The following is a 27,539-nucleotide window of genomic DNA, read 5'->3' on the forward strand; positions in this document are numbered from 1 at the left end:
CTTTTGTGTATATTTCAGTTGTCAGCAGGAGAATCCCGCCGACAGCTGAAAGAACCGGGCCAGCAGGTATCGGTGCATTTGCACGAGTACCAATACTCATGCAAATGCTTACCATTGGTACAACCCTAGTAGAAACCTTTACTGTAAAATAAAACAAGACTCAGATCAAATACAGGATTTTATTGTGGTACAAAAAAGGAACAATGTGTGTATTTCCTTCATTGTCAGGACCATTCAAGAGAGAAGCGGTTTTATACAGAAGTGCCTTAGTTACTCTAATAAATATTGTCAATCTTTTAAAACATCTTTCACTATGAGGAGGACAGATTGGATGGAGTGTCGGAAGAGGCTATGCTGGCACTGGACAAAAGCCACCAATACAGGAACACCCTCCAGGATTTAACCAGGTTGTCATTTACTCAGCATAGAATGAAATTCTTTCTTCCTATAAAACATTTTTCCAAAGTAAAATGGGACATAGATGTCAGGACACCTGGTTTTAGAATGACATGTATATGACCTTTAAATGACTTTATATATACAGTATTATATGCATTCAGATAAGATTTAGAGTCTTTTTCACTGCAAATATGATATCCTTTACTTGGGGTATGCAGTTTTCTTCCAAGATCTTGGCATAAGGCATGGGGACATCAGCTCCAGTTACACGGAACACGGGGGAATCCAGGTAGTTGAATGCAGGACCTGAAAAAGAAAAAATATATATCTTTAGATATCAATTGACACTCCCATAAAATGTATATTCCAAAAACCAAGAAGCCACCACGGTGGAACTTTCAGTTTCTTTAAGAGGGACTCAAAAGGATACCTCGTAGCGAAACCCTTAGGGATAGGTATCCCAACCATGTGTTTTGGAGAGCCCCTCTGACTAGCAACAATCTCGTCAAAATAGGCAGGAAAGGGGAAAACCTTAGTCACCTTGGATGGTAGCAAATTGCACTGGTGCTGCAGTAGTTGTGTCTTCCATTTTTAAAGTTTCCCACACTGCCTTTTCTTGTGCAGATGTAGTGGAAGAGGAACCATCCTCACTGTCAGTGCACTCCAAGTACGTGGACGCAGACCCCGTGGGGTGACTCACGTCCGCGGTGGCCAAATCAGCCTCAGAATCTGAGGACGCAGGTGAAGGCAGGGGGGTTTCTTTTGTTGGCTCTTCAAAAAAAGACCTACAGACACAAGGGACTGCAGGACCACCATCAGGGCCACCAGGGCGGACTGAGAATCAGAGAGTCCTGCAGCCTCAGAGAGTGTAAAATAAAACAACAGGATTTTATTGTTGTACAAAAAGGAACAATGTGTGTATTTCCTTCATTGTCAGGTGGCGACACATGCTCTAGGGACTGCTAGCAATAGCTCTACAAAAAAACACACACACACACACGAAAGGCTGTGAAACTCCCCACTGCTGCACCGATGGCACCACAGGTCCCAGCACACCAAGCTAGCTGCTATAGTAGAAGAGGGAGTATATACAGCCCTGGGGACTCACCTCCCACTTTGGGAGGACAGAGCGCGCCAAGCTGCCTGCTGGACACCAATCAGAAAGGAAGAGGAAACTGAAGTGCCATCACTTGAGGTCCACCGCCGATCACCGCTCCATTCGGCTACAAGAAAATGGCCACTGCATTGACTTGCATTGGAAGCCACTAAAAAATGGTGCCGGACTACACAAACATGGCTGCCGAGCTCCCATGCTTTCAGCCACGGGAAAATAGCGGTGCCACGCGACTCCTAGGATCCCAGGGACCCCACAGGTACATTAGTGCAGCAAGGGGGACCCAAGTCAGGGACCCCCCCTAGGACATTTCCGCCCATAATAATGGAAAATTAAGCCACCGCAGCACGCTTCCTCCCCCCTTCAGCCACAGCTCACCTCACACCCCACACCAGGCCAGAACAGCCACTCCAAAGAAGGGGGGGGGGTTGGGTGTCAGCGCAGGGGAACCCCGGTAGTGAGGAGGGGGCAACATTAGGGTAGGGCACATGGGGGGCCTAACAAACCCAGGGAGGGGCCCTCCTCCACCCCAAATTTCCCAGAGGGGAGGAGGGACACTATTCACCACACCTAAGGACTGGCGGGCACCACTCTGGACAGATCACCTCCCCGTCTTGGAATGGGGGTGCTGCGGCCAGAGGTATGCTGCGACTCATGCCGCGTCCAGGTCGTATGCATCCTCGCAAGGTATTTCACTCGCAGGCCAACCTAGCGCGGAGCTGCGGTCTGCATGTGCTTGCTGGCCAGACTGGGGAGACCGTAAGGATCTAGGATATTCAGTGAGTCACCCAGTCTGGCATTTGATTTGAAAAAGGAAAAAATGCTAGGACCAAAAGCTCCCAGCAGGGAGCTAGGTCCTTACTCCTGACTAGGCAGAAAAAAACTGAAGTCCTATAGCAGGAAGTGGGAGTATACCCCCTGGGACTGCCCTATAGGCGTAGTTAATTTTCCACCTAGTGTCCTATTCCTAAAGAGAGCAGAATAACCCAAGGGTTAAAGATAAGGAGCTGTGTCTCAATGATCATCAAAGAAAAGGATTCTATGACAAAACAAGAATTCAGGAGGAGGGGGGGACACTACTCACCACACCTTGGCATCAGGCAGGCACCACTCCCAGCAGTCCACCGCCCCATCTTAGAATGGGGGTTCTGCGGCCTGAGGTATGCTGCGACTGATCGTGACCAGGAGTATGTGACCTCGCGAGGTGTTTCACACGTCGACCAGTCCCTGTCCAGTGGGGCTATGTTGCCAACCTAGTACGGAGATAACCGTTGGGTCGCGCTCGCAGGCCAGACTGAGAAGACCATAAAAGGATCTAGGATGTCCATTATGTCGCCCAGTCCGGCTGTTGATTGTAGTTCACACAAACAAAATGTAAAAAGAAAAAAAAAAAAAAAAAAATTCCATTTAAAAAAAGGAAAAATGCCAGGACCGCAGATCCCAGCAGAGAGCCAGGTCCTTACTCCTGACTAGGCAGAAAAAACTGAAGTCCTATAGCAGGAAGTGAGGGTATACTCCCTGGGACTGCCTCAGGAGCATAACCAAAATTGTTTCCGCCTAGTCCTACTCCTGAAGAGAGAGCAACATAACTCAAGGGTCAAAGATAGAGCTGAGTCCGTCAATGAAAGAAAGAGAAAAAAATTCAAACACCATTTTGGTGTGGATGCGGCGCAATTTGAGACATACAAAATGAACATTGCAGATATTTACATGTGATTTGCACAGGCATGAGGTGTGATCCCTGTGCGAATCACATGCAGTATCCCGCATCACACAGGTGTTAACCAAGGCTCAAGCAGCCAAAAAGCATGAACTTGGAAGGAAGCCCAGGAGAAGATGGAAGCACCCCAACACTGACAGCGTAACTCTGCAGATCTTCCTTTGACAGGTTAAATCTATACTAGCTTATTATGAAATACTTACCTTAAAACAAAGCCCTCACAGTGCCGCCCGCTCAGCTACAGGACGGCTGACGTGTCTGACCATCCTGCTTCCTTGTTCGCATCCTCCGGCCATCGGATTGGCCAGAGGCGCGATTACATCACTTCCGCGCGGGAGCCGCTGTTCATGGCATAGGGCTCTGAAGGAACGGCACGAGTAGCTGTCCCTTCAGAGCGCATGCACCGACGTCATCGGCTGCATGCACTGTAAATATCTCCTAAACTGTGCATGTTTAGGAGATATTTATAGCACCTATAGGTAAGCCTTAATATAGGCTTACCTATAGGCAAAAGACTTTAAAGTGGGTTTACAACCACTTTAGCACTGCAGGGCCCCTTTTTAAATTTGTTCAATTCCACTTCAGGGAGTGGATATGTATGGATTAGTTTGGAAGAATAGGGATATTGTTAAATCCACCTAAAGCCACCTCTAAGATCATTCAGAATTCATTAACAGTATGATACATGGTACATCTGACCTGCAGTTGACCTCCTCCAAATGGACTTTGCATTTCCATAGACTAAAGCCCCGTACACACGTACCGATCGGCCGTCTTTTGTCCAGGGCTGTCGGTGTCTGTTGAAAAGTGCAAAAAAGACTGCACAAGAATTTTGTCTGCCGACTACAGCCGACTGCAGAAGTGATGTCATGTAATGGTTAACTTTCCCTGTTTTTTTCCTTTTCTGAGCATGCCCAGTCTTGCAAATCTGCGGTCTGTCGGCTGAATTCTGTACTGACTGGCGAACAATCGGCCGCTCTGGTGTCGGCATACAAAAATTTTAATGCTTGCATGACAGATTCTTTTCGGCCGAATGTGCGCTGTCGGCTGTATCATACTAACAAACCGGCAGATCGGTCGTCGGCCGACGATTGGTACGTGTGTATGGGCCTTTAGAAATACAAAACCTGTCTGATGCTGTAATCCTTACCTACTCTATCCAAAACTAGAAAGAAATAGTAATTTGCTCCTGCTGCCATCTGTGTGGCTCGGCCTTCTTAGATCTTCATCATCATGACGCTGTTATAACGATGATGAAGGCTCACAAGAAGAAAAAAAAAGAAAAAAGAAAAAAAAAGACCCACAAGAAGAGATCATTCTGAATGCAGGCAAGAGAATCCACCAGGCCCAGACTGGCCATATGGCCGGTTGATGACCAGGCAGCACAGAAGGGAGTAAACAACGACCGCAGTCCAGACAGCTTCAAAACTAACTGGTGGCCGCCGCTTACCTCCTGGTTGGCTGGAAGGCTGAGCGCCTCTCACACAGCTCAGGGCTAATAGTTCACCCACTCTTTCTCTGCACAGACAGAAGAGTAGCGCGCTCATCTGTTCCTCCTCCCGCCCCTCTCATCTTGGGTCTGAAGTTTGAAGCCAGAAGCCACCAGCCAGAAGAGCAAAGCTGACAGCCAATGCCAGAGCCTCCATCCTGGAATGAGTAAGCTTGTCCTCTCTTCTGCATTCCAGTGTGTAAACAAATTTTAAACAAATATGTGGCCACTCAGGCGGGTAGGCCTTGGCACTGAGCGGCCGCATATGAGCGTACCAAACTGCAAAACACAGCTGTGCTAAGAGCATGCACCCTGGGTGCTCCAAGCACAATTGCCTGCTGCGAAAGCTCTCGATCGCTGCTTTTGATCAGAAACCCCTTCAAGGGCTGGGAGGCGTCAGCACAAAGTGGTTAAAGAGGTTGTAAACTCGTTTATTTTTTTTTTTTTTTACAACCTGAAAGACAAACACATAATGAGCTAGTATGCATCGCATACTAGCTCATTATGAAATACTTACCTTACAACGAGCCCCCGCCGTGCCGCTCACTCACCTGTATGACGGGCGACATGTTAAGTCGCCCGTCTTCCGGGATCGCGGCATCCGGCCATCTAATTGGCTGGAGCCGCGGTGACGTCACAGCATGGGACTCTGAAGGAACGGCACGAGCGGCCGTTCCTTCAGAGCGCATGCGCCAGTGACGTCACTGGCTGCATGTAAGGTAAATATCTCCTAAACGGTACATGTTTAGGAGATATTTACAGTACCTATAGGTAAGCCTATAAAAGGCTTACCTATAGGTACAAGTGTCAGAGGAGGGTTTACTTCCTCTTTAAGGGGTGCTCTGTGGAGTCTGATGTAAGGGGCTCTCCACCAAAGCCCCCCACCTTGCATCAGTTCCCCTTTACACCAGAGACCACAGCATTCCCCCTTACATTAAGAGCCCACATAGCTCCCCCCTACAGTGTAAGTGGAAATTCTGTGAACTCTAAGGGGGGCTGTGCAGACTCCCATGCAAGGGAGCAGTGGACAGGAGGAGCTGAGTGAGCAGAGCAAAAAAAGGGGGCACTGATTAGAGAGGAAAAAGGGGGGAGGGCACGATCACAGGGGGCGCTGTGATATAACTGGATTTTTGTCTTACCGTAAAATCCTTTTCTCTGAGGTTTACTGACGGACACAGCTCCACGTCACCCTTGGGCTTATGCTGCTCTCTTCAGGAGTAGGATTAGGCAGAAACCTTTGGCTATGCCTCTGAGGCAGTCCCAGGGGATATACCATCACTTCCTGCTATAGGACCAGTTTGTAACAAGCAGTGTCAGAAGAATACATAACCCAACAGGGGGGCGGGTGGCTGTGTCTGTCAGGGAACCTCAGAGAAAAGGATTTTACGATAAGACAAAAATACAGTTCTCTTTGGTTCACTGATGGACACAGCTCCATGTCTTATAGACCCTCGGGATGTCCCAAAGCAGTGTGAACATGAGGGGTGGGAAAAACACAACATATACAATTCCCAACAAGGCTAAACGTAGCCAACCAGGTAAAACAAGAGCTCAACCAGAGCTGGAGCTCACCATCAGGGAGCCTCTGCAACAATTTGTAGCCAAAAGCAGCATCCGAAGATGCAAGTACATCCACCTTCTAAAAAAAAAAAAAAAAAAAAAAAGCTATGAATGTGTGTACAGACGACCACGTAGTCGCCTTGCACACCTGAACCACTGACGCCTGATGACGGAATACCCAGGAGGCACCAAGCGCCCTCATAGAATGCGCCTTGACAGGGAAAGGAGGAACCCAACCCCTAATTGAAGAGCCCTGCCCCACTGTCTACCTGATCCATCTGGAAATGGTCGCAGCAGACGCAGCCTGCCCCTTACGAGGTCCATCCGTAAGTCAAAAATAAATAAAATCGGATTACCGAACAGACTTAACCGCCGCCAGGTACAATTGCCCGACCTACATCCAGAAGGTGTAGAGCAATTACTTTAGAGTGTTTCACTTGGGCCAAAAGGACGACAACACAATATCTACATTCAAATGAAACCCAGAGACACCATAGGAAGCAACGCCTGACAGGGTAGTAACACCACTTTGTCCCCAGTAACCACCAGGTAAGGTGACCGACAGGACAAGGCAGCCAACTCTCCACACCCTACGCGTAAAAGTAGTAGCAACCAAAAGTCCACCTTCTGAGACAGTGAGCAGAGCATGTTCATGAACATTTTCAAAAGAAGGCTTTTGAAGTACCGACAGTACCAAATTGAGATCCCACAGAGGTACTAGGGATTGCACTGGAGGAGCCACATGGCAAACCCCCTGCACAAAAGTGTGAACCAAGAACTTCGCCGCCAACGGCCTTTGGAAAAAAATATGGCCAAGGTGGAAATCTGGCCCTTGATGGTGCCCAGAGCCAAACTCTGATCTACATCTAGTTGTAGAAACTCCAACAGACGAGACAGAAAAAGGAACGAGACTCACGCCAAGTAATGTACGCCTTCCAAACTCGATGATAAACCTTCCTAGAAGTAGATTTCAACAGTGTAGGAATCATGACTTCCAAGGAACGTCCGCTACCAGCCTTACCAGGCCTGCATACCAAGACTAGCGAGACCAGTCTGGCACCACCATAATGACTGGAAGCCCTTCCACCTTGATTCTGCGTAGCAGTCTCGACAGAAGTTGCATAGGAGGAAAAGCGTAAATCAGACAATACTGACCCCAGGGGACCACCAGGGCATCTGTGGCGTTGGCCAGAGGATCCCGAGACCTTGACACGAACCTCTGCACCTTCCCCAAGACATCTCTCCACCCGGACAGACTAGCATCCGTGGAAGCACTGTCCAATACAGGGGAAGAAAGGACTTCTCAAGTGAGGCTTAGCCACCATATCAAAGACCCTCCTTTACTCTGGCTCAGATTGTCCAGTGACTGCAGGTCCATTTGGCAAGAATCTCTCTTTGCCGAGGTCTGGTATGGAACTGAGCAAACGGAAGCGCCTCGAAGGTGGATACCATCAGACCCAGCACTTGCATGCAAGTCCTGAGCGACTACCAACAATTGGACATCCTGAAACTTCCAGTAGCGACGCCTGTGGAAGAAACGCCCAGGCCGAGGCTGAATCCAGCGTCAGACCCAAGTAGGTAAGTTAGGTGGACAAAGTCAGAGCCGATTTCTGAAAATTCAGTGTCCATCCAAACTCTTGTATAGTTTGCACAGTAATGTGCAAATAGGCTTCTAGAGCCGATGAAGACTGCAACGCAGAAGCAGATGAAGACTGCAACGCAGAAGCAGATGAAGACTGCAACGCAGAAGCAGATGAAGACTGCAACGCAGAAGCAGATGATGACTGCAACGCAGAAGCAGATGAAGACTGCAACGCAGAAGCAGATGAAGACTGCACGCAGAAGCAGAATGTCTAGGTAGCCTAGTAACACGATCCCTTTCTGTCGAAGCAAGGCCAAAACTTTTGGAAAAGCGGGGAGCTGAAGCGAGAAAAAGCGTAACGCCACAAATTGACAGTACTCATCGCCCACGGCAAAGCGAAGAAAAAGGCTGGTGCCCGTCATATTGGAATATGAAGGTAAGCGCCCTTGATATCGCTAAGAGGCCAAAAGATCATTGTGATGAAGGAATGCCACTAGCATGCGAACTCCATTCAAAATTTCTGAACCCGCATGAAGTGGTTCAGAGTGTTGAGGTCCAAGATCGGGCGGACCTTGCCTTCCTTCCTGGGAATGGTAAACAGATTTGAACAGAAACATTGAAAATGTTCCGACTCTGGAATCGGCACAATGACTCCTTGTGATAACCGGTCCTGCAGCCGGTTGCGAGACTAGTGTAAGTGGGAAGGAAAGAGCCTTGCCTGAGTCAAGGACCGAAATTCGATCCAGAAAGAAACAAAGATGACCCCCCCACCCCATATACGGGTGAGGGCGCCCGTTCAGGCTGAAGAAGGCTCGTCTGCGGAACCAACAGGGCCCGCTTTTGACTTGCCATTTCAGGGTCTCTTGAAGCCGCTCACGAAAGTATGGCTGGGTCTTGAACCCTTTTCCTGCAATCCAGTTGGACGAAAGGGTCACGTGTCGGCAGAGAAAAAAGGACCACGTTTACAAACGAGGTTCCTTGCCCCTAGCAACCTGTGGAAGGTACTCTTACTTCCCGTAAGGCCCTTAATGATCTCCTCCATAGAGCCACAGAACAACCGATCACCTACAAAAAGGAAGATCAGTCAGCACCTTGTTTGGAGCCTGGCGGCCGACCAGTACTTCCACAAAATAATGAGGCGAAGGATCACTGCCGTCACAGATACTCTGCCAGCCAAGGGGGCCGCATCCAAAGATGCATCACAAATGAACTGTAGCCCCTGGATCAACTGATCTGCCAGTCCAGGAGGGTGTTGACCCCCTTCCAGATCCTGGCATAACACTTTTTCCCCATACTGTTAAGGTCTGGGATACCAAGGTGATAAACACCAGCCTCAACATTGAACCTGCCACGATGAAAAGGTAACGGACCAGAGCCTCAGCTCTCTTGTCCACAGGATCCTTAAAAAGATGGAGAATCCTCCACCGGCAAAAGTGTGGCCTTATTTGTCCTGGAAACCTGAGAGTCGACCGATGGTGGAACCGTTCTTTTTGGGGAGTCTCTCCTGAAGAAACTATCGCCTAGTGAAACGCTTAGGTATTCCAACCATGCATTTTGGGGAACCCCACTGACTAGTGACAATCTCGTCACAATAGGCAGGAAGGGAGAACTCCTTTGGCACCTTGCAAGGTTTGCGGGTGCCAACCTGCACCGGCATTAGCTGAGTCCTCCAACTTTAAAGTTTCTGCACTGACACAATCAGCCTTCATCAGCGATTTTCCATGCGTGGCTGAGGAGGATTCGTCCTCGCTGTTGCGTGGACGCAGACCCAGTGGGCTGACTTCATCCGCTGCAGCCAAATGCACCTTAGACGCAGAGGATACAGGTAAAGACGGGGGGGGGGGGGGGAAGGGGTGCCTTTGCAGGGCCATATCAACCTTTGATTCAAGGGATTGCAGGGCTGCCGTCATGGCTGCCAGAGCAGACTGAGACCGAGGGTCCCGCAGCTTCAAGGAGTGGGTCAGGTGGCGATACACGCTCCAGAGTCTCCATGGAAAATCAGAGCCACACTGTGCACAAAGTGTTTTTTTAATTTAAAAAGAAACCAACCCCCCCCCCCCCCCAACCACAGGAATCAACGCACCTGCGGTGCAGTATATAGCGGAGGAAGGATCGTACACTAGAACTCACCACCCCAGAGCTGGAGAGCGCCAAACCACCTGCCACACTGCGATCAAAGAGGAAGCGCCGACACTGACACTAGTGGCCCCCGCAGCACATCACCGCACTACAAGAAAATAGCCGCCACCATTTTCAATGGGAAACCCAAAACATTGCTGCTGGACTACACGACATGGCCGCTGAAGCCAGAGAACACCATCCACGGCAAAATGGTGGCGCTTGTGCAGGACCCCAGGGAAATAAGAATCCAAAAGGAGGGGACCCCCCCCCCGCAGCACCAAAGGTACAGGCACCCCCAAAAGGGGGACCGTCAGCGATGTACACCTACTGCCCTCTGGCCCAGCACCAGTGAAGCCCCCCCCCAAAAAAAACACCCGTGCCACCCGAAGAGGGGCAAAGGGGGGGTGTGGACAACAGGGGGCAGGGGGAACACCGCTACTAACCACACTTTGGCATCAGACGGGCACCACTCCCAGCAGTCCACCACACCATCTTGGAATGAGGGTGCTGCAGCTCGAGGTATGCTGCGACTTTGATCGGACTACCATCGTGACCGGGGCTGTCGCGTCCAACCTAACGCGGCGCTAATAGTTGGGTCGCGCTCGCAGGCCAGACTGGGAAGACCACAAGGATCTAGGATATCCAGTGCGCCGCCCACTGTTGATTGTAGTTCACACCGGAACAAAATTAATAAAAGAAAAAAAATTCAATTTAAAAAAGGAAAAAATGCCAGGACCGCAGATCCCAGCAGAGAGCCAGGTCCTTCCTCTTGACTAGGCAGAAAAAAAACTGAAGTCCTATAGCAGGAAATTATGGTATACCCCCCGGGACTGGCTCAGGGGGGCGTAGCCAAAATGGTTTCCGCCTAGTCCTACTCCTGAAGAGAGCAGCATAAGCCCAAGGGTCTAGAAGACATGGAGCTGTGTCTCATTAAACGAAAGAGAAAATAGAATTTTTGTAAGAACTTACCATAAAATTATTTTCTGAGTCCTCAGTCGCCGCCCACTCATACAATCTGCACGTCTGGGTATTGGCCTTCTCCACAGGAGTAAGCTAGGCAGAAGATTGTTAGAACATTCACAAAAACTTTGTATAGACACACCTACAGGGGGCTGTCCCTATGGTCAATACCCACAGCTAGCTTCATTCCCAATTCAGTTTGGTAGCAAGCAGTATAGCGATCCATGAACCCCAAAAGAGGGGTGGGGGGCGGCGACTGTCAAAGGACTCAGAAAATAATTTTACGGTAAGTTCTTACAAAAATTCTATTTTCTCTTACGTCCTCTGACAGTCGCCGCCAACTCATACAATCTGCACGTCTGGAACGTCCCAAAGCAGTGTAGATGTGAGGGGCGGGAAAACGTAACCGTCAAGAAAGGCAACGCAGCACCCAGGTCAGAGAAAATAAACTTTTCTGAACCAGAAAGGTAAACACTGGGAAACAAGAAAGCTCAACAGGAGCGAAAGCCCAGGAAAACAAAACAAAAAAAGGGAAAACCCCCAACAGGAGGAGAAAGGCCAAAACTACCCTGTCTCCCCTAAGGCACTGCCACACTTAAAAAACTTTGCGGCCAAAAGAGGCATCAGCCGATGCCAAGACATCAAGTTTGTAAAATTTTGTAAAGGTATGCACGGACGACCAGGTCGCCGCTTTGCACACCTGAGTCACCGACGCCTGAAGGCGGAAGGCCCAAGACGCACTAATCGCTCTGGTAGAGTGCGTTGTGACAGGGAAAGGTGGAACCTGATCCCTAATTGAATAGGCCTGCACAATCGTCTATAGGGATATGTGTATCAGGTGCGCTATCAATAAGGTGATGATTGAAATTAATTCATTTGCAAGGTGCAAACAAGGGGAGGGTTTTAAACAAACCAACCGTGTACTGTAAACATCAAAGAAAAATGAAGGTGTTCAACAAAATGTGCTTTTAACATTAGAAGGGTTTCATCAACAAACATTAAACCACAGCAATCACAGTGAAAACACCAAAGTGTGTCTCAGGTGTGCATGGTGATGTATACAGTCCCAAATTATATACAAAAATAGTCCAATTAAATTTGTTGTGATGAAGCCTTTGAACAAAAGAGGTGAAGATTACGTGACTAAATTCAATGTCCCACCACCAGCGTAGCTTCTTACCAGAAAGATGAGAATTTAGGGCATATTATATATTATATATATATATATATATATATATATATATATATATATATATATATATATATATATATATATATTTATATTTGTGATTCCGCTCCAGAGATCAAACACCAAAAAGGTTGGGAAGATGTGACCCCTAACACCATCCAAGAGGAGTGGGGATGTTGAGCCTCTTACCAAATCAATGAATGGGTAGAGCTGTAAATCAACAGACACTTCTCCCTTCCAACACGGTAGGTGATGGGTCGGTCTCTGGTAGGTATTCGCTGTTCTTAGCCTCAGTATAAGTGGGGAAAGAAAGGAACCGCCAATGGTGCATTATCTTTTAACATTTTATTGAATGTAAAGAAATCACACTTACATTTAGATGAGAAAATGCTCGCATTGAAATCACCCTATGCGGAACACCGATGACGGCGGCTGCCTGCAGTGCAAACCGCCGTGTGACGTTGTGTGTGATGACGCGGCGCCTCCTCTCTGTAGCGTTTCCTCCCGATTGGGCATCAACTGAGATAGGAGGGGAGCCCGCGTCATCACTGCCGCCATTTTTATAGCCTGATGGGAAAGTGTTTCCGGTGTCTGCAAAGGGGGTACCTGTCATTACTGGTCGATTTGCCTGCGCTCTCAAACCGTTATAATGCCAGGTGATTCTTGCATATTAAATAAAATGGAGCAATAAAGAAGAATTTCTTACTAAAAGTTCCACGATCTTTATTTTGATTAAAAACCAATTATGTGCAGACCGGACCGGGTAAGCACTTCCGCAGGAAGCACTACCTCTGATCTGATGTGTGTACTGGAGTAGGTGAACACTTCTGCCGGAAGCACCACCTCTGATAGGATGTGTGGGCCGGAATAGGTGAACACTTCTGCCGGAAGTACTACCTCTGCTGTAAATGCATTGCCTTTGGACACCGATTGGCTGGTTGCATTCCAACACCGATTGGATGAGGGCAAGACACTTATGGAAACTTGACAGTTCCGGTGTCTGTAAAGGAAGTCCATAGCCTTAAGTATTAAAATAATGTTTCGTCTGCCTGAGCCATTTTGAGATGGTTGCCGCAGACGCAGCCGTACCCTTCCGAGGTCCCACAGGAAGGACAAAAAGACAATCCGACTTTCTGAAGGATTCATTAGACAGGTAAACCCTGATCGCCCGGACCACATCCAAGGAATTCAAGGCAAACTCCTTAGGATGCTTAGGCTTCGCACACAGCGAAGGTAAGATGTTGAGATGGAAGTCTGAAACCACCTTCGGAAGAAAGGACTGATGAGGTCGCAAGACCACTTTATCCCTATGAACAACCAGATAGGGGGGAGCAGCAAGACAGGGCCGCCAACTCCGACACTCTGCGAGCAGATGTGATCACCACCAGAAAGGCAACTTTCCGTGACAGCACCGGCAGAGGAATCTCCAGGAGGTTCTCAAAGGGAGGACGTTGCAAAACGGACAGAACCAAATTCAGGTCCCAAGGGGGCAAGGGTGCCCTCCTAGGGGGAGCCAGATGACGCACCCCTTGAATGAAGGTGTGGATCAAGGAATTCGATGCCAAGGGACGCTGAAAGAATGGCCAGCGCAGACAACTGGCCCTTAATAGTGGTCAGCACAAGACGCTACTCCAAACCAGTTTGCAGGAAAGCCAAAACTTTTTGCCACCGAAAAGGAGCGTGGATGGAACCCCTGCGACTCGCACCAGGCGAAATAAGCCTTCCAGGTACGATAATAAATCTTACCTGAGGAGGCCTTCCTGGCCTTGAGCAAGGTAGGAATGACCGACGACGAGAGACCTGTCTCTCAAGACCTGGCTTTCAACAGCCACGCTGTCAAAGCCAGCGACTGTAAAGCAGGATGGAAGATCGGCCCTTGAGACAGAAGATCGTCTCTTAGTGGGAGCCGCCAGGGAGGCATGATGTCCGCGTACCAAGACCGGCGCAGCCAGTCTGGGGCCACCAGAATCCCCAACCTCGGTTCCGAGACCAACCTGCGAAGGAATTTGGACAACTGAATCTGGGGAAAAGGCATAAATCAGCCGATACTGATGCCAAGGCATCAACGCGTCAGAAGCGACCGCTAGAGGGTCTCGCGTTCGTGCCACGAACCTTCCCACCTTGTTGAGAAGAGACGCAAACAGATCCACATCCAGGGATCCCCACCGCGCACACAGCATCTGAAACACCTCTGGGTGGAGGGACCATTCCCCTTGGTCCAGGGTCTGGCGACTCAGATAGTCCGCCTGCCAGTTCCACACCTGGAATGTGAACTGACGAAATCGCCGGGATCTGCATCTTGGCCCAGGACAGAATCTCGGCCACTTCCTTGGCCACCCGTGCACTCCTGGTGCCCCCTTGGTGATTGATGTAAGCCACCGCAGTTGCGTTGTCCGTCTGGACACGCACTGGGCAGCCCCAAAGTTTATCCGACCAACGGAGCAAACAGAGCCTGATTGCTCGCAGTTCCAAGACATTTATCGGCAGGGAGGATTCCCCCTCCGACCAAGTGTCCTGGGCAGACAACTTGCCCAGAACTCCACCCCAGCCCGACAGGCTGGCGTCCGTGGTGACCACAGTCCATAGCAACGGACTAAAGGACTTGCCTTCCTTCAGAGCCGGAGACTGGAGCCACCACAAGAGATCCGATCTGACTTGGAGGCTCAAAGAAATCCTCCTTTCCAAAGACTGAGGATGTCTGTCCCACCAGGCCAGAATCTCCGCTTGAAGAGATCTCGTGTGAAACTGTGCAAATGGGATCGCCTCGAAAGCAGACACCATCAAGCCAAGGGACCGCATGCAGGTCCGAAGTGAGGAGAACTCGTCCCTCAGGGACCGGACCTCGTCCTGCAGGATACGGAGCTTGTCCTTCAGAAGAAAGACCTTCGCCTGGGCGGAGTCCAGAATCATCCCCAGGTAAGGGAGGCGAACAGAAGGGGACAAAGTCGACTTCTGAAAATTGATGGTCCACCCAAACTCTTGGAGCGTCTGAACCGTGATCGACAGATCGCGCAACAGAGTGGCACTGGAGCTCGACCTTAATAGGAGATCGTTCAGGTAACCGAGGATGGCAATCCCCTGTACCCGCAACAAGGCTAGAACAGGAGCCAATACTTTGGTAAAAACCCTTGGAGCCGAAGCGAGGCCGAAAGGCAACGCCACAAACTGATAGTGCTCCTGCGCTATTGCGAATCGGAGGTTCCTCTGATGACCCTCGTAAATAGGGATGTGTAGATATGCATCTTTGAGGTCGATGGAAGCCAGGAAATGCCCTGGACTCAGGGATGCCACCACCGACCGGAGGTACTCCATTCGGAACTTCTGAACCCGCACAAAGCGGTTTAGAAACTTTAAGTCCAGAATCGGACGCACCTTGCCCTCCTTTCTGGGCACTGTGAACAGATCTGAGTAAAAACCCGAAACCTGTCCCGCTGTGGAACCGGGACAACCACCCCTTGGGCGAGGAGATCCTGAACCGCCCAATGGAGATCTCGGAAACGATCGGGGGTTAAATGAAGATTTGAGGGAAAGAATATGTCTGCTGGGCGAGATCGAAACTCGATCTTGTACCCTGACCGAATGAGTTCTTGAACCCACCTGTCCTGAATCTTGGCCAGCCAAGGTTTGGGAAAACAGCGCAGATGTCCCGCCACCCCTGAAACAGGCTTCAGGCAGAGGCGGACTGAGCCGCTGTGCCAGTGTGGGCGGCTTGACTTGCCCGCCCAAGGCTTCTTCTGGCCACTAGAGGCCTTGAAGGACTTACCTTTGTCTTGCGCCTTGAAGGCACGAAAAGGACCCCAGGTTAGGTTTAAAGGAGGGACCCCGTTTGCCGCAGAATGGATTTTCCCCTGGACACCTGGGGCAACAGAGTGCTCTTGCCCCCAGTGATCCCCTAGACCAGTTCATCCAGAAAGTCCCCAAAAAGACGACTCCCAGCATAAGGGATGTCAGACTCTCTTCAATACACAGGTATAAAACAGCCTGAACCATTTGATCCACCATCTCCAGAGCAGCAGGAGAGGCGAGTCAGCAATCAGAGTGCGCTTCCACAACAGCTTGAGAGACCATTATCGAAGCGAACACGGGTTTTAGCAAGGAACCCGCTACCAGATAGATGTGGCGGGAAAGTTTCCACCCGCCTATCCGCCGGGTCTTTAAACACCGGAGAATCCTCCGCGGGCATTAAAGTGGCCTTATTTAACCTGGACACAGTGTGGTCCACCTTAGGAGACGCAGTCCAGCGAGAATCAACCGGATCCGCAAAGGGATAACGGTACTGAAATCTCTTTGGCACCACAAAATTATATGTTTTATATGGCGCCATTGTTCATTCACGGTTTCGTGAAACTCTTCGGGACAAGGAAAAACCTGACCCGATTTTTGGGCTTTGCGGGTCCCAAAGGAAGACCACTTACCGGACAGGTGGGGCTCATCATCCAAATTTAAAGTGTCTTTAACAGAGCTAATAAGCGCGGACACCGCATCGCGGTCCCGTGCTGATCTGTAGAAGGAATCCTCCTCCTCCACATCCGACTGAGAGGACTGAGACCCCTCAGGGGGTACGCTGTCCGTGGCAACCAAATCTGGCTCTGAATCAGAAGACTGAGAGGGCATAGGCCTTTTCTTAGAAGCCCGGTCAGACATCAACAAATCCACTTTTGACGCTAAAGTCGCAAGTGCAGCAGTAAGTGAGACTATAGCAGAGGATTCAGGAGTACCTGAACCCTCTACCAGATCTGGGGGGAATTTGCTATCCTGGGACTCCATAATAGCAATCTCAATTTAAATGACGCTGGCCCTTTAAATCGGCGATTCCCGCAGTCCCCACCGCAAATGGAGAGCAAGTGCTGTGCTACAGGAAACTGCAAAAAAAATGAATGCTAGCAGGAATGCAGGCCAGGAAATACAATAAAAGCCCCCCACAGTGTGCTATACTTGCCCCACACTGCTGAACGATCTGAAGGGAAGAAAGAGGAAGTGACCTCACGCCCCTAGAGGCAGAAACAGCCCTGAGCCACAAAAAAAATGGTTGCCAACACAAGTCTATGGGAAAAGCTCTGGGAAAATGACTGCTGTCCAAACAAGGACATTTTACCAACACTAAAGATGGCGCCCTGATCGGCGCCAAAAGCATAGTAGAAAATGGCTGTTGCCCTCACTATGAGGCCAAACAGCCTTCCCACACCTAAAATGGCGGCCGCGCGGTTTTGCGCCACACACCATGAACTGTTCCCCAAATAGTTGCACAAGCACTTCAGGGACATAGGAGACCCCCGCAACCCCCCATACAGCGGTGGATCCGCCGCAGGGACCGGGAAGGGACACACAGGGACCGCACCTACAGACATGAGGGGGAAATCACAGAACCCATACCGAACTGCCATCCCCATAAACAGAGGGCCCACATACACATCCCGACAGACAATGCCAGAGACAGAGGGGTAGCATGGTACTCACCGGTCCAGCGAAAACGTGGGCACCGCTCTGTGACAGGAAGCCTCCCACCCCGAGTTGGGGTGCCGTCAGCCGAAGGGGACACTAGCAAAACGCGGGCGTACCGCAGTTGAGACGTCCTGGCGAAGATAGCAACTTAGCAGGCTTGACCCTGAGGTCAGGGACATAGCAGGTTATTGGTACGCCCAGGCCTCGCAAACGACTAACGCTCGATGGCAGGCTGGGATTCCGTAAGGTTCTAGAATAACCAGTGCGATTCCCAGACCCGCAAACGCTGTAGTCTTCCAAAGTCTGACTAACTAAGCGCAGGAACAAATAAAAAGCTATCTTTAAAAAGAAAAAATACCTTTCTAGAGAGAAAACATAAAAAGAAGAAAAAAGCTGAGACTGCAGCCCCAGCCAGGGAAAAGACAGCCTACTCCTAAGCTAGGCAGCAGCAAACTGAATTGGGAATGAAGCTAGCTGGGGGTATTGACCATACCCCCCTGTAGGTGTGTCTATACAAAGTTTTTGTGAATATTCTAACAAAATCTTCTGCCTAGCTTACTCCTGTGGAGAAGGCCAATACCCAGACGTGCAGATTGTACGAGTGGGCGGCGACTGTCAGAGGACGCAAGAGAAAAAGGGGATTGCACTGGACGTAAGAGATAAAACAATTTAGTTCTGAGTACTCCAGCTGGTATAGATGGGGGCACAATGACATGTTTAGGAGACCTTTTCAGAGACATGTAAATACATATCTTTATTGTAGTCTTACCTTCCATAATCCTGGCACAGATTTCAGCTCCCACACCAAACTGAGGCCACCCTCCCTCTACTGTGACTAGATGGTTGGTCTTCACAACGCTGGCTTCTATCGTTTCAATGTCCATTGGTCGGATTGTGCGCAAGTTGATAACCTTCAAAAAGGACAAGGATTCAGTTTCAAGTTTAAAAGTTATATGTAAAAACAAGTAGTACACACAAATATTTTAGCTGGACTTTACTCTTTAACCACAAAAGCACATGATGTACAGTAGTACTGTGAAAACGTTTTAGGAGGTTGAAAAAAAAAAAAAAAAAAAAATGCTGTAAAATAAGAATGCTTTCAGAAAATAGAAATGTTCATAGTTTATTTTTATCAATTTAAATGGAAATTAAATGAACAGAAGAGAAATCCAAATCATAAAATGTGTTTAGACCACCTTTTTCTTTAAAACCGCATCAATTCTTCAATTCTAGGTACACTCGGACACAGTTTTTGAAGGAATTCGGCAGGTAGGTTGTTCCAAATATCTTGGAGAACCTCAGATCTTCGGTGAATGTAGGCTACCTCACTTATTTCTAATCCCAGACAGACTCCATGATGTTGAGATCAGGGCTCATGATGTTGAGATCGGGGCTTTGTGGGGGCCAAACCATCACTTCCATGAATCCTTGTTCTTCTAAACACTGAAGTTTTAGGTTTCCAAGCATAGGACATGTAAATAAGGCGAAAACTCAATGCGCAAAAAAAAATATCAAGTGGGGTGTATAAAAATGGCAGCAGGTGAAATATTGGCTGTAGCAGGAGGTATTTTGTTGGCGAAGGGCTGGAGAGCCGTACAATAATTAGTGTCTGCAGGCAACAGTGAAGCATGGTGGAGGTTCCTTGCAGGTTTAGGGATGCATACAGAAATACAGGCAAATACTTATCCATCATGCCATACCATCAGGGAGGCATGTGATTGGCCCCAAACATACAGCCAATATCATTAAGAACTATCTGGGTTTACATGAAGAGACAAAGATTTGAGGCAGCTGATATCCACACAAGATCTGTGCTTAGTTCGCCAAGATGTTGTTTGGAACAACCTAGCTCCCGAGTTCCTTCAAAAACTGTGTGCAAGTGTACCTAGAAGCAATAATGCGGTTAAAAAAAACAAACAAAAAAAAAAAAAAACAGGGGTTAGGTTGCCTGGTAACTTTTTCTAAGAAGTCTTCCAGGGCAGCATCAGAGATAGACTCCTCCCACCTGAAACAGGACACAAAATAGTCCACCTTTAAAAAAAAAATGTCAGTCATACCTTCTGCCCCAGTAATATCAAAGCACTGAAGGAACCCTCAGTAAGCTTATGAATCCGCAAACCCCTTTATTTTGTTGTTTAGGGTGGGAACGAGTGCTGCCCTGGAAGACTTCTTAGAAAAAGTTACCAGGTACCCAACTCGGTTTTCTCTAATCGTCATCCAGGGCAGCATCTGAGAGGATGTAGCAAGCAATACTTACTAGGGAGGGGAAAAAAGTATGGAGCACCGTGCGACCGAATGTCTGGTCCTGACTGGACAGCTGGTCGATGCAGTAATGCCTTGCAAAGGTATTGAAACTCGAACATGTCACTGCCCTGCAAATCTGCTCCGGTGTTGCCCCGGCTCTTTCTGCGCTTGATGATGCCCAAGCTCTGGCCGAGTGGGCCTGTGACTCCGCTTGGCGAGGCAAGGTTTAGTGCTTGGTAGGCAGTCTGAGTTGCAAGCTTTATAGATCTGGCCATCGTACTTCGAGGCCAACTTTCCTTTCTGACTCCTGCATGGAGGATGAATAGTGTGGTTGTTTTTCGCCACTCTAATTCTGTCGAGGCAAGCTATCAGGATCTTTCTTACATCCAGCTTGTTTTAAGTGACTTTTCCTGCTATCCATTGAGTATGGAAGGGAGGGAATAACCACCTCCTGAGTTCTGTGGAAAGTTGGAGACTTTTGGTAGGAAGGCTGGGTCTGGCGTGAGGATAATTTTATCTGTCAGAATTAAGCAGTAAGGTTTCATCACGGATAGAGCTTGTATTTCGCCGACTCTTCTTGCTGACACAAGCGCTATTTTTTATCCGAACATTCCCCCAGTGGTTTAAAGGGTGCGGAGAGGAATCCTTTAAAGTACCCTGGAGAGATCCCATGTCTGCGTTCTGCTGAACTTTATGGGTCTGGCTTTTTTCAATGAGAGAAGGAGCCTTCTTATGAGCGTGTCTGCCAGCCTAATGTCCTAGGTGGGAAGATGGGCTGCCACTTGAACCTTCAACGTGTTATGGGAATTGCCCTTGTTCAGCTGATGCGTCCACTAGGAATGTTGCCGCTCTGGTCAGTGTGGGTATGGTCTTCACCAGCTCCTCCCTTAGGGTATCGCCTTCTAGTTGCTCTTGCAACTGCATCAGCCAGACTAATAGGGTCCTAGCCATGCAGGTGGAAGCTTTGGCTGGATTTAGATTCACGTCTGCAGCTTCCCAAGCTCTTCTCAGAAGTGCCTCCATCTTTGCGTCCATGGGATCACAGAGTTCCGGAATCGTCGAAAGCCAAGTCAGACTTGTTTGTGACTCTGGCGAGGAAGGCATCTACTTTAGGGCGTTTTGCCCAGGATTTAGTATCCTCCTCTGTGAAAATATATCTGCGTTTAATCGCAGCTGGGGTAAAGAGCTTCTTTTCCGGTTCTTCCCATTCTTTGACCAAGTTTTTTAGAGTCTCGAAAATGTTTTTTTTTTTTGTTTTAAGCCCTTATACATCTTATCGTGTAGAGAAAGCTCTGCGATTTTGTGTTCTCTGATACCCAGTGTATCTGCTATGGCTCTCAGTAAATTAACCGTGTCTTCCGAGGAAAGATCTTCGTCACCTGAGTCCGCGCATCGGCCATCTTTGAATTCATGAGTTGTCTGACTCAGTTCCACTTGGTCCACCTGATCCCCGCTGTATGAGGGGATGGTTGTCTTACTGGTAGATGGAATGGTCGCCTGGCTTGAGCTTCCAGTTTTTCTATGGCTGTGCTAAGGGCCCGATCGGGATTTTATTTTCCTTTTTAAAAAAAGATTTAAGCATGTCCTTAAGGAACCCTTGTGACTCTTTGGCCACCATTTTGTTGATTCATTTCTGGCATAGTGTTTTTTTCCATTCTGGAGGAACCCTGTGAGGCGCAAGCATTGCTACTGGCCTTTGCCTTTTTCTCTTCTGGGATCTTTGTCTGAAAACAAGCACAAAGGACCCAGTGAGACAGGCAGTTGCTATACACCACAATGAAAGATCATTTGTAGCAAGGTAAATCGAGAGGGAACTCCAGAGTGCTCTGGCTTACCTTGGAGCTGTCCTGACTGGCAGGATCTGCAGGGCGGAAAACTGGATTTTTGACTTACCATAAAATCCTTTTCTCTTAAGCTCATTGACAGACGCAGGACTCCTATCTTGATACTGCCACCTACAGGAGTAGGACACTAGGCAGAAAAAAAAAAAAAAAAAAAAGTTCTGGCTACGCCTATGGGCAGTCCCAGAGGGTATACCCAACTCAAACAGAGGGGCGGGTACTGCGTCTGTCAATGAGCTTAAGAGAAAAGGATTTTACGGCAAGTCAAAAATCCAGTTTTCTCCGTCGCTCATTGACAGACGCAGGACTCTTATCTTGATGTCCCAAAGCAGTGCCATAAATGAGGGGTGGGATAACAGAAGAAAACATCCCATAAAGACCAAAAAACATAGCCAACCAGGAAACACAGGACTCATCGGAACAAAAAGAGGAGACCCACCTGAAAACCAAAAACAGAACCCCCGAGGTAGACCAAGGGTCCCCTCAAACAGCAGCCTGCAAAACCTTGCGGCCAAAAGAGGCACCCGTAGATGCCAGCCCAACAACCATATAAAACATTGTAAAGGTATGAACAGACGACCAGGCAGCCACCTTGCAAACCTGAAGCACAGAAGCCTGATGTCGGAAAACCCAGAAAGCACTAAGTGCCCGAGTAGAGTGCGCCTTAACAGGGAAAGGAGGAACCTGACCCTTAATCGAACAAGCCTGCACCACTGTCTGCCTGATCCATCCGGAGAAAGTCGCAGCAGACGCAGGCAACCCCTCCCTAGGGCCAACCGTGATAAAAGAGCGAATCCTACTGACGAAAAAAAGAGTCAGCCGTGGCCAGGTACACCCTGAGTGCCCGAACCACATCCAAGGTGTGCAAATTCCGTAGGATGGCTGGGCTGAGGACACAGGGAAGTCAACACAATATCCTCATGTAAGTGAAAATGGAGACCACCTTAGGAAAGAAGGACGAATCCGGACGAAGAACCACTTAATCCCCCATGAACCACCAGATAGGGGGAACAAAAAGGACAACGCAGCCAGTTCCGACACCCTGCGTGCCGAAGTAACAGCCACCAAACAGGCCACCTTCTGGGAGAAGGTAAGCAGGGGAATCACCCAGTACCTTCAAAAAGGGAGGTTTCTGGAGAACCGACAACACCAAACTAAGGTCCCAGGGCGGTAAGGAAGAGCGCACCAGAGGAACCAGGTGCAGCACCCCCTGGATGAAAGTTTGCACCAGGGAATGAGTGGCTAGTGGCCTCTGGGAGAAAATCGCCAAGGCCGAGACCTGACCCTTAATAATACTCAAAGCTAGCTTCTGCTAGCTTCTCTGGAAGGCCAAGACCCGAGCCACCGAGTAAGAACGTGGAGGAACCCCGAGGTACTCACACCACGCAATATAAGACTTCCATGCACGATGAGAGATCATTCTAGAAGGTCGCTTTCCTCGCTTTAAGCAGAGTAGACTGGCTCTCAACAGCCGAGCCGTCAAGCCGCAGACCCTCCCTGAGAGGAAGCCTTCAAGGAGGCGTCTGCGACCAGCCTGACCAAGTCGGCGTACCAGGCACGACAAGGCCACAAGAATGACTGGAATGCCTTCCACCTCTCTCCTGTGAAGAAGCCCCAGGCCGCAACTTGAGAGGAGGAAAGGCATACAGCAGCTGATACTGCCCTCGCGGGCCACCAGCGCGTCTGTGGCGTCTGCCAGAGGATCTCGGGAGCGGGCTACAAACCTCTGCACCCTCCTGTTGAGCCCCCTTGATCGAAGGTCTGTCGGCTGAGAAAAAATCAGCCTGCCAATTTTCTATGCCTGGAATGTGAACAGCGGAGAGAGCTGGAACAAGCATTCCGCCCAACGAGGATGCCAACCACTTCCAAGGCCGCAAGGACACTCTTGGTGCCTCCTTGGTGAGTGACATAAGCCACAGCCATGGCATTATCCGACTGAACCTGCACTGGACAGCCCCGAAGACCCAGGCAAGCCTGATCGCTCTCAGTTCCAATACATTTATCGGCAACCTGGATGCTTCCAGGGACCAGATTCCCCGAGCAGAAAAACCTGCCGAGAACCCCTCCCCACCCGGATAGACTGGCATCCGTGGTGACAATCGTCCAATAGAATGGAAGAAAGGAGATTCCTCGACTGAGCAACGGAGACCGAAGCCACCATAGCAGGGACCCCGTGGTCCGCTCGCTCAGCCGGATCGGATTTGTCCAGAGAATCGGGATTCCTGTTCCATGGGAGAAGATCTCCTTTTGGAGGGTCCACGCATGAAACTGAGCAAAAAGGTACCGCCTCAAAAGACGCCACCAGCAGTCCCAGAACGCTCCTGCAGGTCCGAAGGGACGATCATTTGGTGGACAGCAACAGTCACTGTTTGGATTTACTGGAGTTTTTTCGCAGGGAGAAACACCTTGGCCAAGGACGCAGCCAAAGCCAGGCCCAGATAGTCCCGTCTCCTGGAGGGGACCAGGGACGACGTCAGCAGGCACACAAGCCACCTGAACTCTTCCAGAGAGGTCATGGTGATCTCCAAATTCACCATCAGAACCTGCAGAGACTCCACACGGAGGAGGTCAGCCAGGTAGCCCAGGACCGATATCCCCCGTTGCCGCAACAGCACCAGAACCAGAGCCAAAACCTTTGAGAAGACCCGGGGAGCAGAGGCGAGACCAGAGGGTAATGCCAAACAGATAATGGTCCTCTCCCACTGCAAAGCGCAGAAAACGTAGGTGTCCTGCGCAAACGGGAATGTGAAGGTAGGCACATTTTATGTCAATGGAGGCTAAAAAGTCCTCCGATGCAGGGAGGCCACCATTTCTGGGCACCGTGAACAGATGCGAGTAAAAACCCAGAAAAGCATTCTCTAGTTGTACCCAGTCCTGTACAGCCCCCAACACAGCCCGTAGGCAATCCGGGGACAGCCTCACAAAGGAAGGGAACAACCTCACCGGTTGAACCGATCGAAACTCGATCTTGTACCCCCACCGCATGACCTCGTGACCCAGTAGTCTTAAATCCTGGAGAGCCACAGATTTGAGAGCCGGCCAGACGTCCCCCCCACCCCTGACAGGGGTGGGGGCACACCCTCAGGCCGAAGCGGAAATCGTCCCCAGAGCTGGAGGAACTCGATTTCCAGTTACCAAACAATGGTTCGCTTGGAACCCCCCCCCGAGGGGGCCCGGAAGGGCTTCGCCTTGTCGACCGCTCCAGAGGAACGAAAAAACAGCTTGTGAGCTGAAATGGAGGGTCCCCATCTGCGACAAGGGTCCTTACACTTGGTAGCCTGTGGGAGAAAGGTGCTCTTGCCCCCGAGACCTTTGATAATATCATCCAGAGTAACACCAAACAGGTGATCCCCCTAAAAAGGGGGGCCAGGCATGCGAGAAAGGGAAAAACCTTTGTCACCCTGGAGGGCTTGCGAGCGCCAACGGCAACCTGCATAACAGTTGCAGCCGCGTGATCCAGCTTCAGGGTATCCCGGACAGACACAATCAGCGCGTCCACCAGCGCCTCATCTTGCGCGACAGCGGAGGCAGAAAGGTCATCCTCACTATCAGAGGAGACGGGGCGCAAGACAGCAGCCCCAGAGGAGAGACCCGCGTCGACTGGTTCAGATTCAGAATCTGAGGCAGGGGTAGGCGGAGGTTGTTGTTTAGCACCGTGCCCCTGAACCGATCGAAACTCGATCTTGTACCCCGACCGCATGACCTTGTGACCCAGTAGTCTTAAATCCTGCAGAGCCACAGATTTGAGAGCCGGCCAGACGTCCCCCCACCCCTGACAGGGGTGGGGGCACACCCTCAAGCCGAAGCGGAATCGTCCAGGGCTGGAGGAACTCGATTTCCAGTTACCAAACAATGGTTCGCTTGGACCCCCCACCCCGAGGGGGCCCGGAAGGGCTTCGCCTTGTCAACCGCTCCAGAGGAACGAAAAAACAGCTTGTGAGCTGAAATGGAGGGTCCCCGTCTGACAAGGGTCCTTACACTTGGTAGCCTGTGGGAGAAAGGTGCTCTTGCCCCCCGAGACCTTTGATAATATCATCCAGGGTAACACCAAACAGGTGATCCCCATTAAAAAGGGGGGCCAGTCAAGGCTTTCTTAGAAGACTGATCCGCCGACCAGCACTACAGCCACAGCATGCGCCGGAGGACCACCGCCAAAATCACAAACGCCCAAGCAATGGAGCAGTCTCCAGTGTGGTGTCGCAAACAATTGCAGCCCCTGCACCATCTGGTCCAGTAACTCCGACATGGCAAGGGGGAGGTTTCTCCCCTCCAGGTCACAGCGTAGGAACCTGGTCCATTCCGTTAATGTTTGCGAAACCAGGGCAACGGTAAACACTGGTCTGAAGGCAGACCATGCCAGGGACAACATAGTGCGAGACACAGACTACGCCCTACGATAAACCAGATGCCAAAGGGACGGTAAGCGGCACCGTCCACTCTTTTAATGAGGGACTCCTCAAATGGATAGCGCCTAGCTATTCGCGTTAGGCATGCGGGAAAGGGAAAAACCTTTGTCACCCTGGAGGGCTTGCGAGCGCCAACGGCAACCTGCATAACAGTTGCAGCCGCGTGATCCAGCTTCAGGGTATCCCGGACAGACACAATCAGCGCGTCCACCAGCGCTTCATCTTGCGCGACAGCGGAGGCAGAAAGGTCATCCTCACTATCAGAGGAGACGGGGCACAACACAGCAGCCCCAGAGGGGAGACCCACGTCGACTGGTTCAGATTCAGAATCTGAGGCAGCAGACGAGGCAGGGGTAGGCAGAGGTTGTTGTTTAGCACCGCGCCCCTGAAAGACCACCCCCACCCGGGACACAAATGACTCCAGGACCACCGAAAGTGCATCAATAGTGAGCTGGGAACCAGAGGGCCCTGCGGCCACCACGAGGGGAAAAAGGTGGAGACACATGATCAGCAGGGTCCATGGGATACCAAAGGAACCTGTTAGCAAAATTTGACAAAACAGAAAAAAAGATTTCATTTTTTTTTTAAATAAAAAAGTCTCCCAGCGCTACAGCGCCCCCCAGTGGCCAGGCAGCGTGCCTAGAAACCCCCGCAGAGAGGGAGAGAAAGACCCCAAAAGGCTCACCACCCAGATTCACCAGAAGTCCCAGGATGACTCAGCAGCGCTTGTTCTCACAAAAGGAAGGCCTGTAGAGTGATGTGCCCGGGTCTAGGGAGGAGCTCCACCCCTCACACGCCTCCAGGATCTCCCACAGAAGCCCAGCTCTGCGGAAAAAAAAAAATGAGCTGGGTGTACCAAGACGGCCACCGACATGTGAAGCACATGGAGGCTACAAGAAAATGGCGGCCCCGCGTGGCTGCGGCGGTAAAGGGGGCCCCCAGACCTGACTGACAGATGATCGACCGGCAGGTGGGCCCTGGAGAGTCAGGTAGGAACCCACCCTGCACAACAGCCGTCCACACCGGCGGGACCCCCCGCCCCCTCAGCGGCCTGCATGCAGATCCAGCCTCCCCACATATCCCTAGTAGCGACAGAGACCCCCCAGGAGGGGGGAAAAAGGGGGGAAGGGGGCACCATAGGTGGGGGGTGCACAGTGGAACAGAGGGGAACCCGGGAAATTGGGGGTCCGACCGTCCCAGGGAGGGACCCGCGTCCACCCCAGAACCCAACATGAGGAAAAGGGGGAACATTTACTCACCATACCGGAACAGGCGGGCGCCAACTCCTGACAGAAACCCCTCGCCGCCGTAGTGGGGGGGGGGGGAGGGGGTGATGTCGGCCAATAGGAACGCTGCGAGGTCGTATGTGACCTGGCGAGAAGTTTAACTCGTGGGCTAGTCCCCATCTTGCGGGACTATGTCGCGGCCGACCCAGCACGGAGCTAGGGCCTGCACGCGCTCGTAGGCCGGCA

General features: G+C 50.3%; 1 protein-coding gene across 1 annotated transcript in view; it reads right to left on the reverse strand.

Annotated features, from left to right (window-relative positions):
* Positions 1–516: 516 nt before the first annotated feature.
* The window catches only part of PDHB (pyruvate dehydrogenase E1 subunit beta), a 58,227-nt gene continuing 31,204 nt past the window's right edge, over positions 517–27,539 (reverse strand). The window contains exons 9-10 of the mRNA XM_082266650.1: positions 18,346–18,487; positions 517–705 (exon numbers count right to left, since the gene is read on the reverse strand). Of these exons, the coding sequence (XP_082122776.1) occupies positions 557–705; positions 18,346–18,487 (291 nt within the window). The 3' untranslated portion in view covers positions 517–556. The remainder of the gene's footprint in view (positions 706–18,345; positions 18,488–27,539) is intronic.

The sequence above is a fragment of the Pelophylax lessonae genome, assembly GCF_965119305.1.
Source record: "Pelophylax lessonae genome assembly, chromosome: 8".
NCBI lineage: Eukaryota > Metazoa > Chordata > Amphibia > Anura > Ranidae > Pelophylax > Pelophylax lessonae.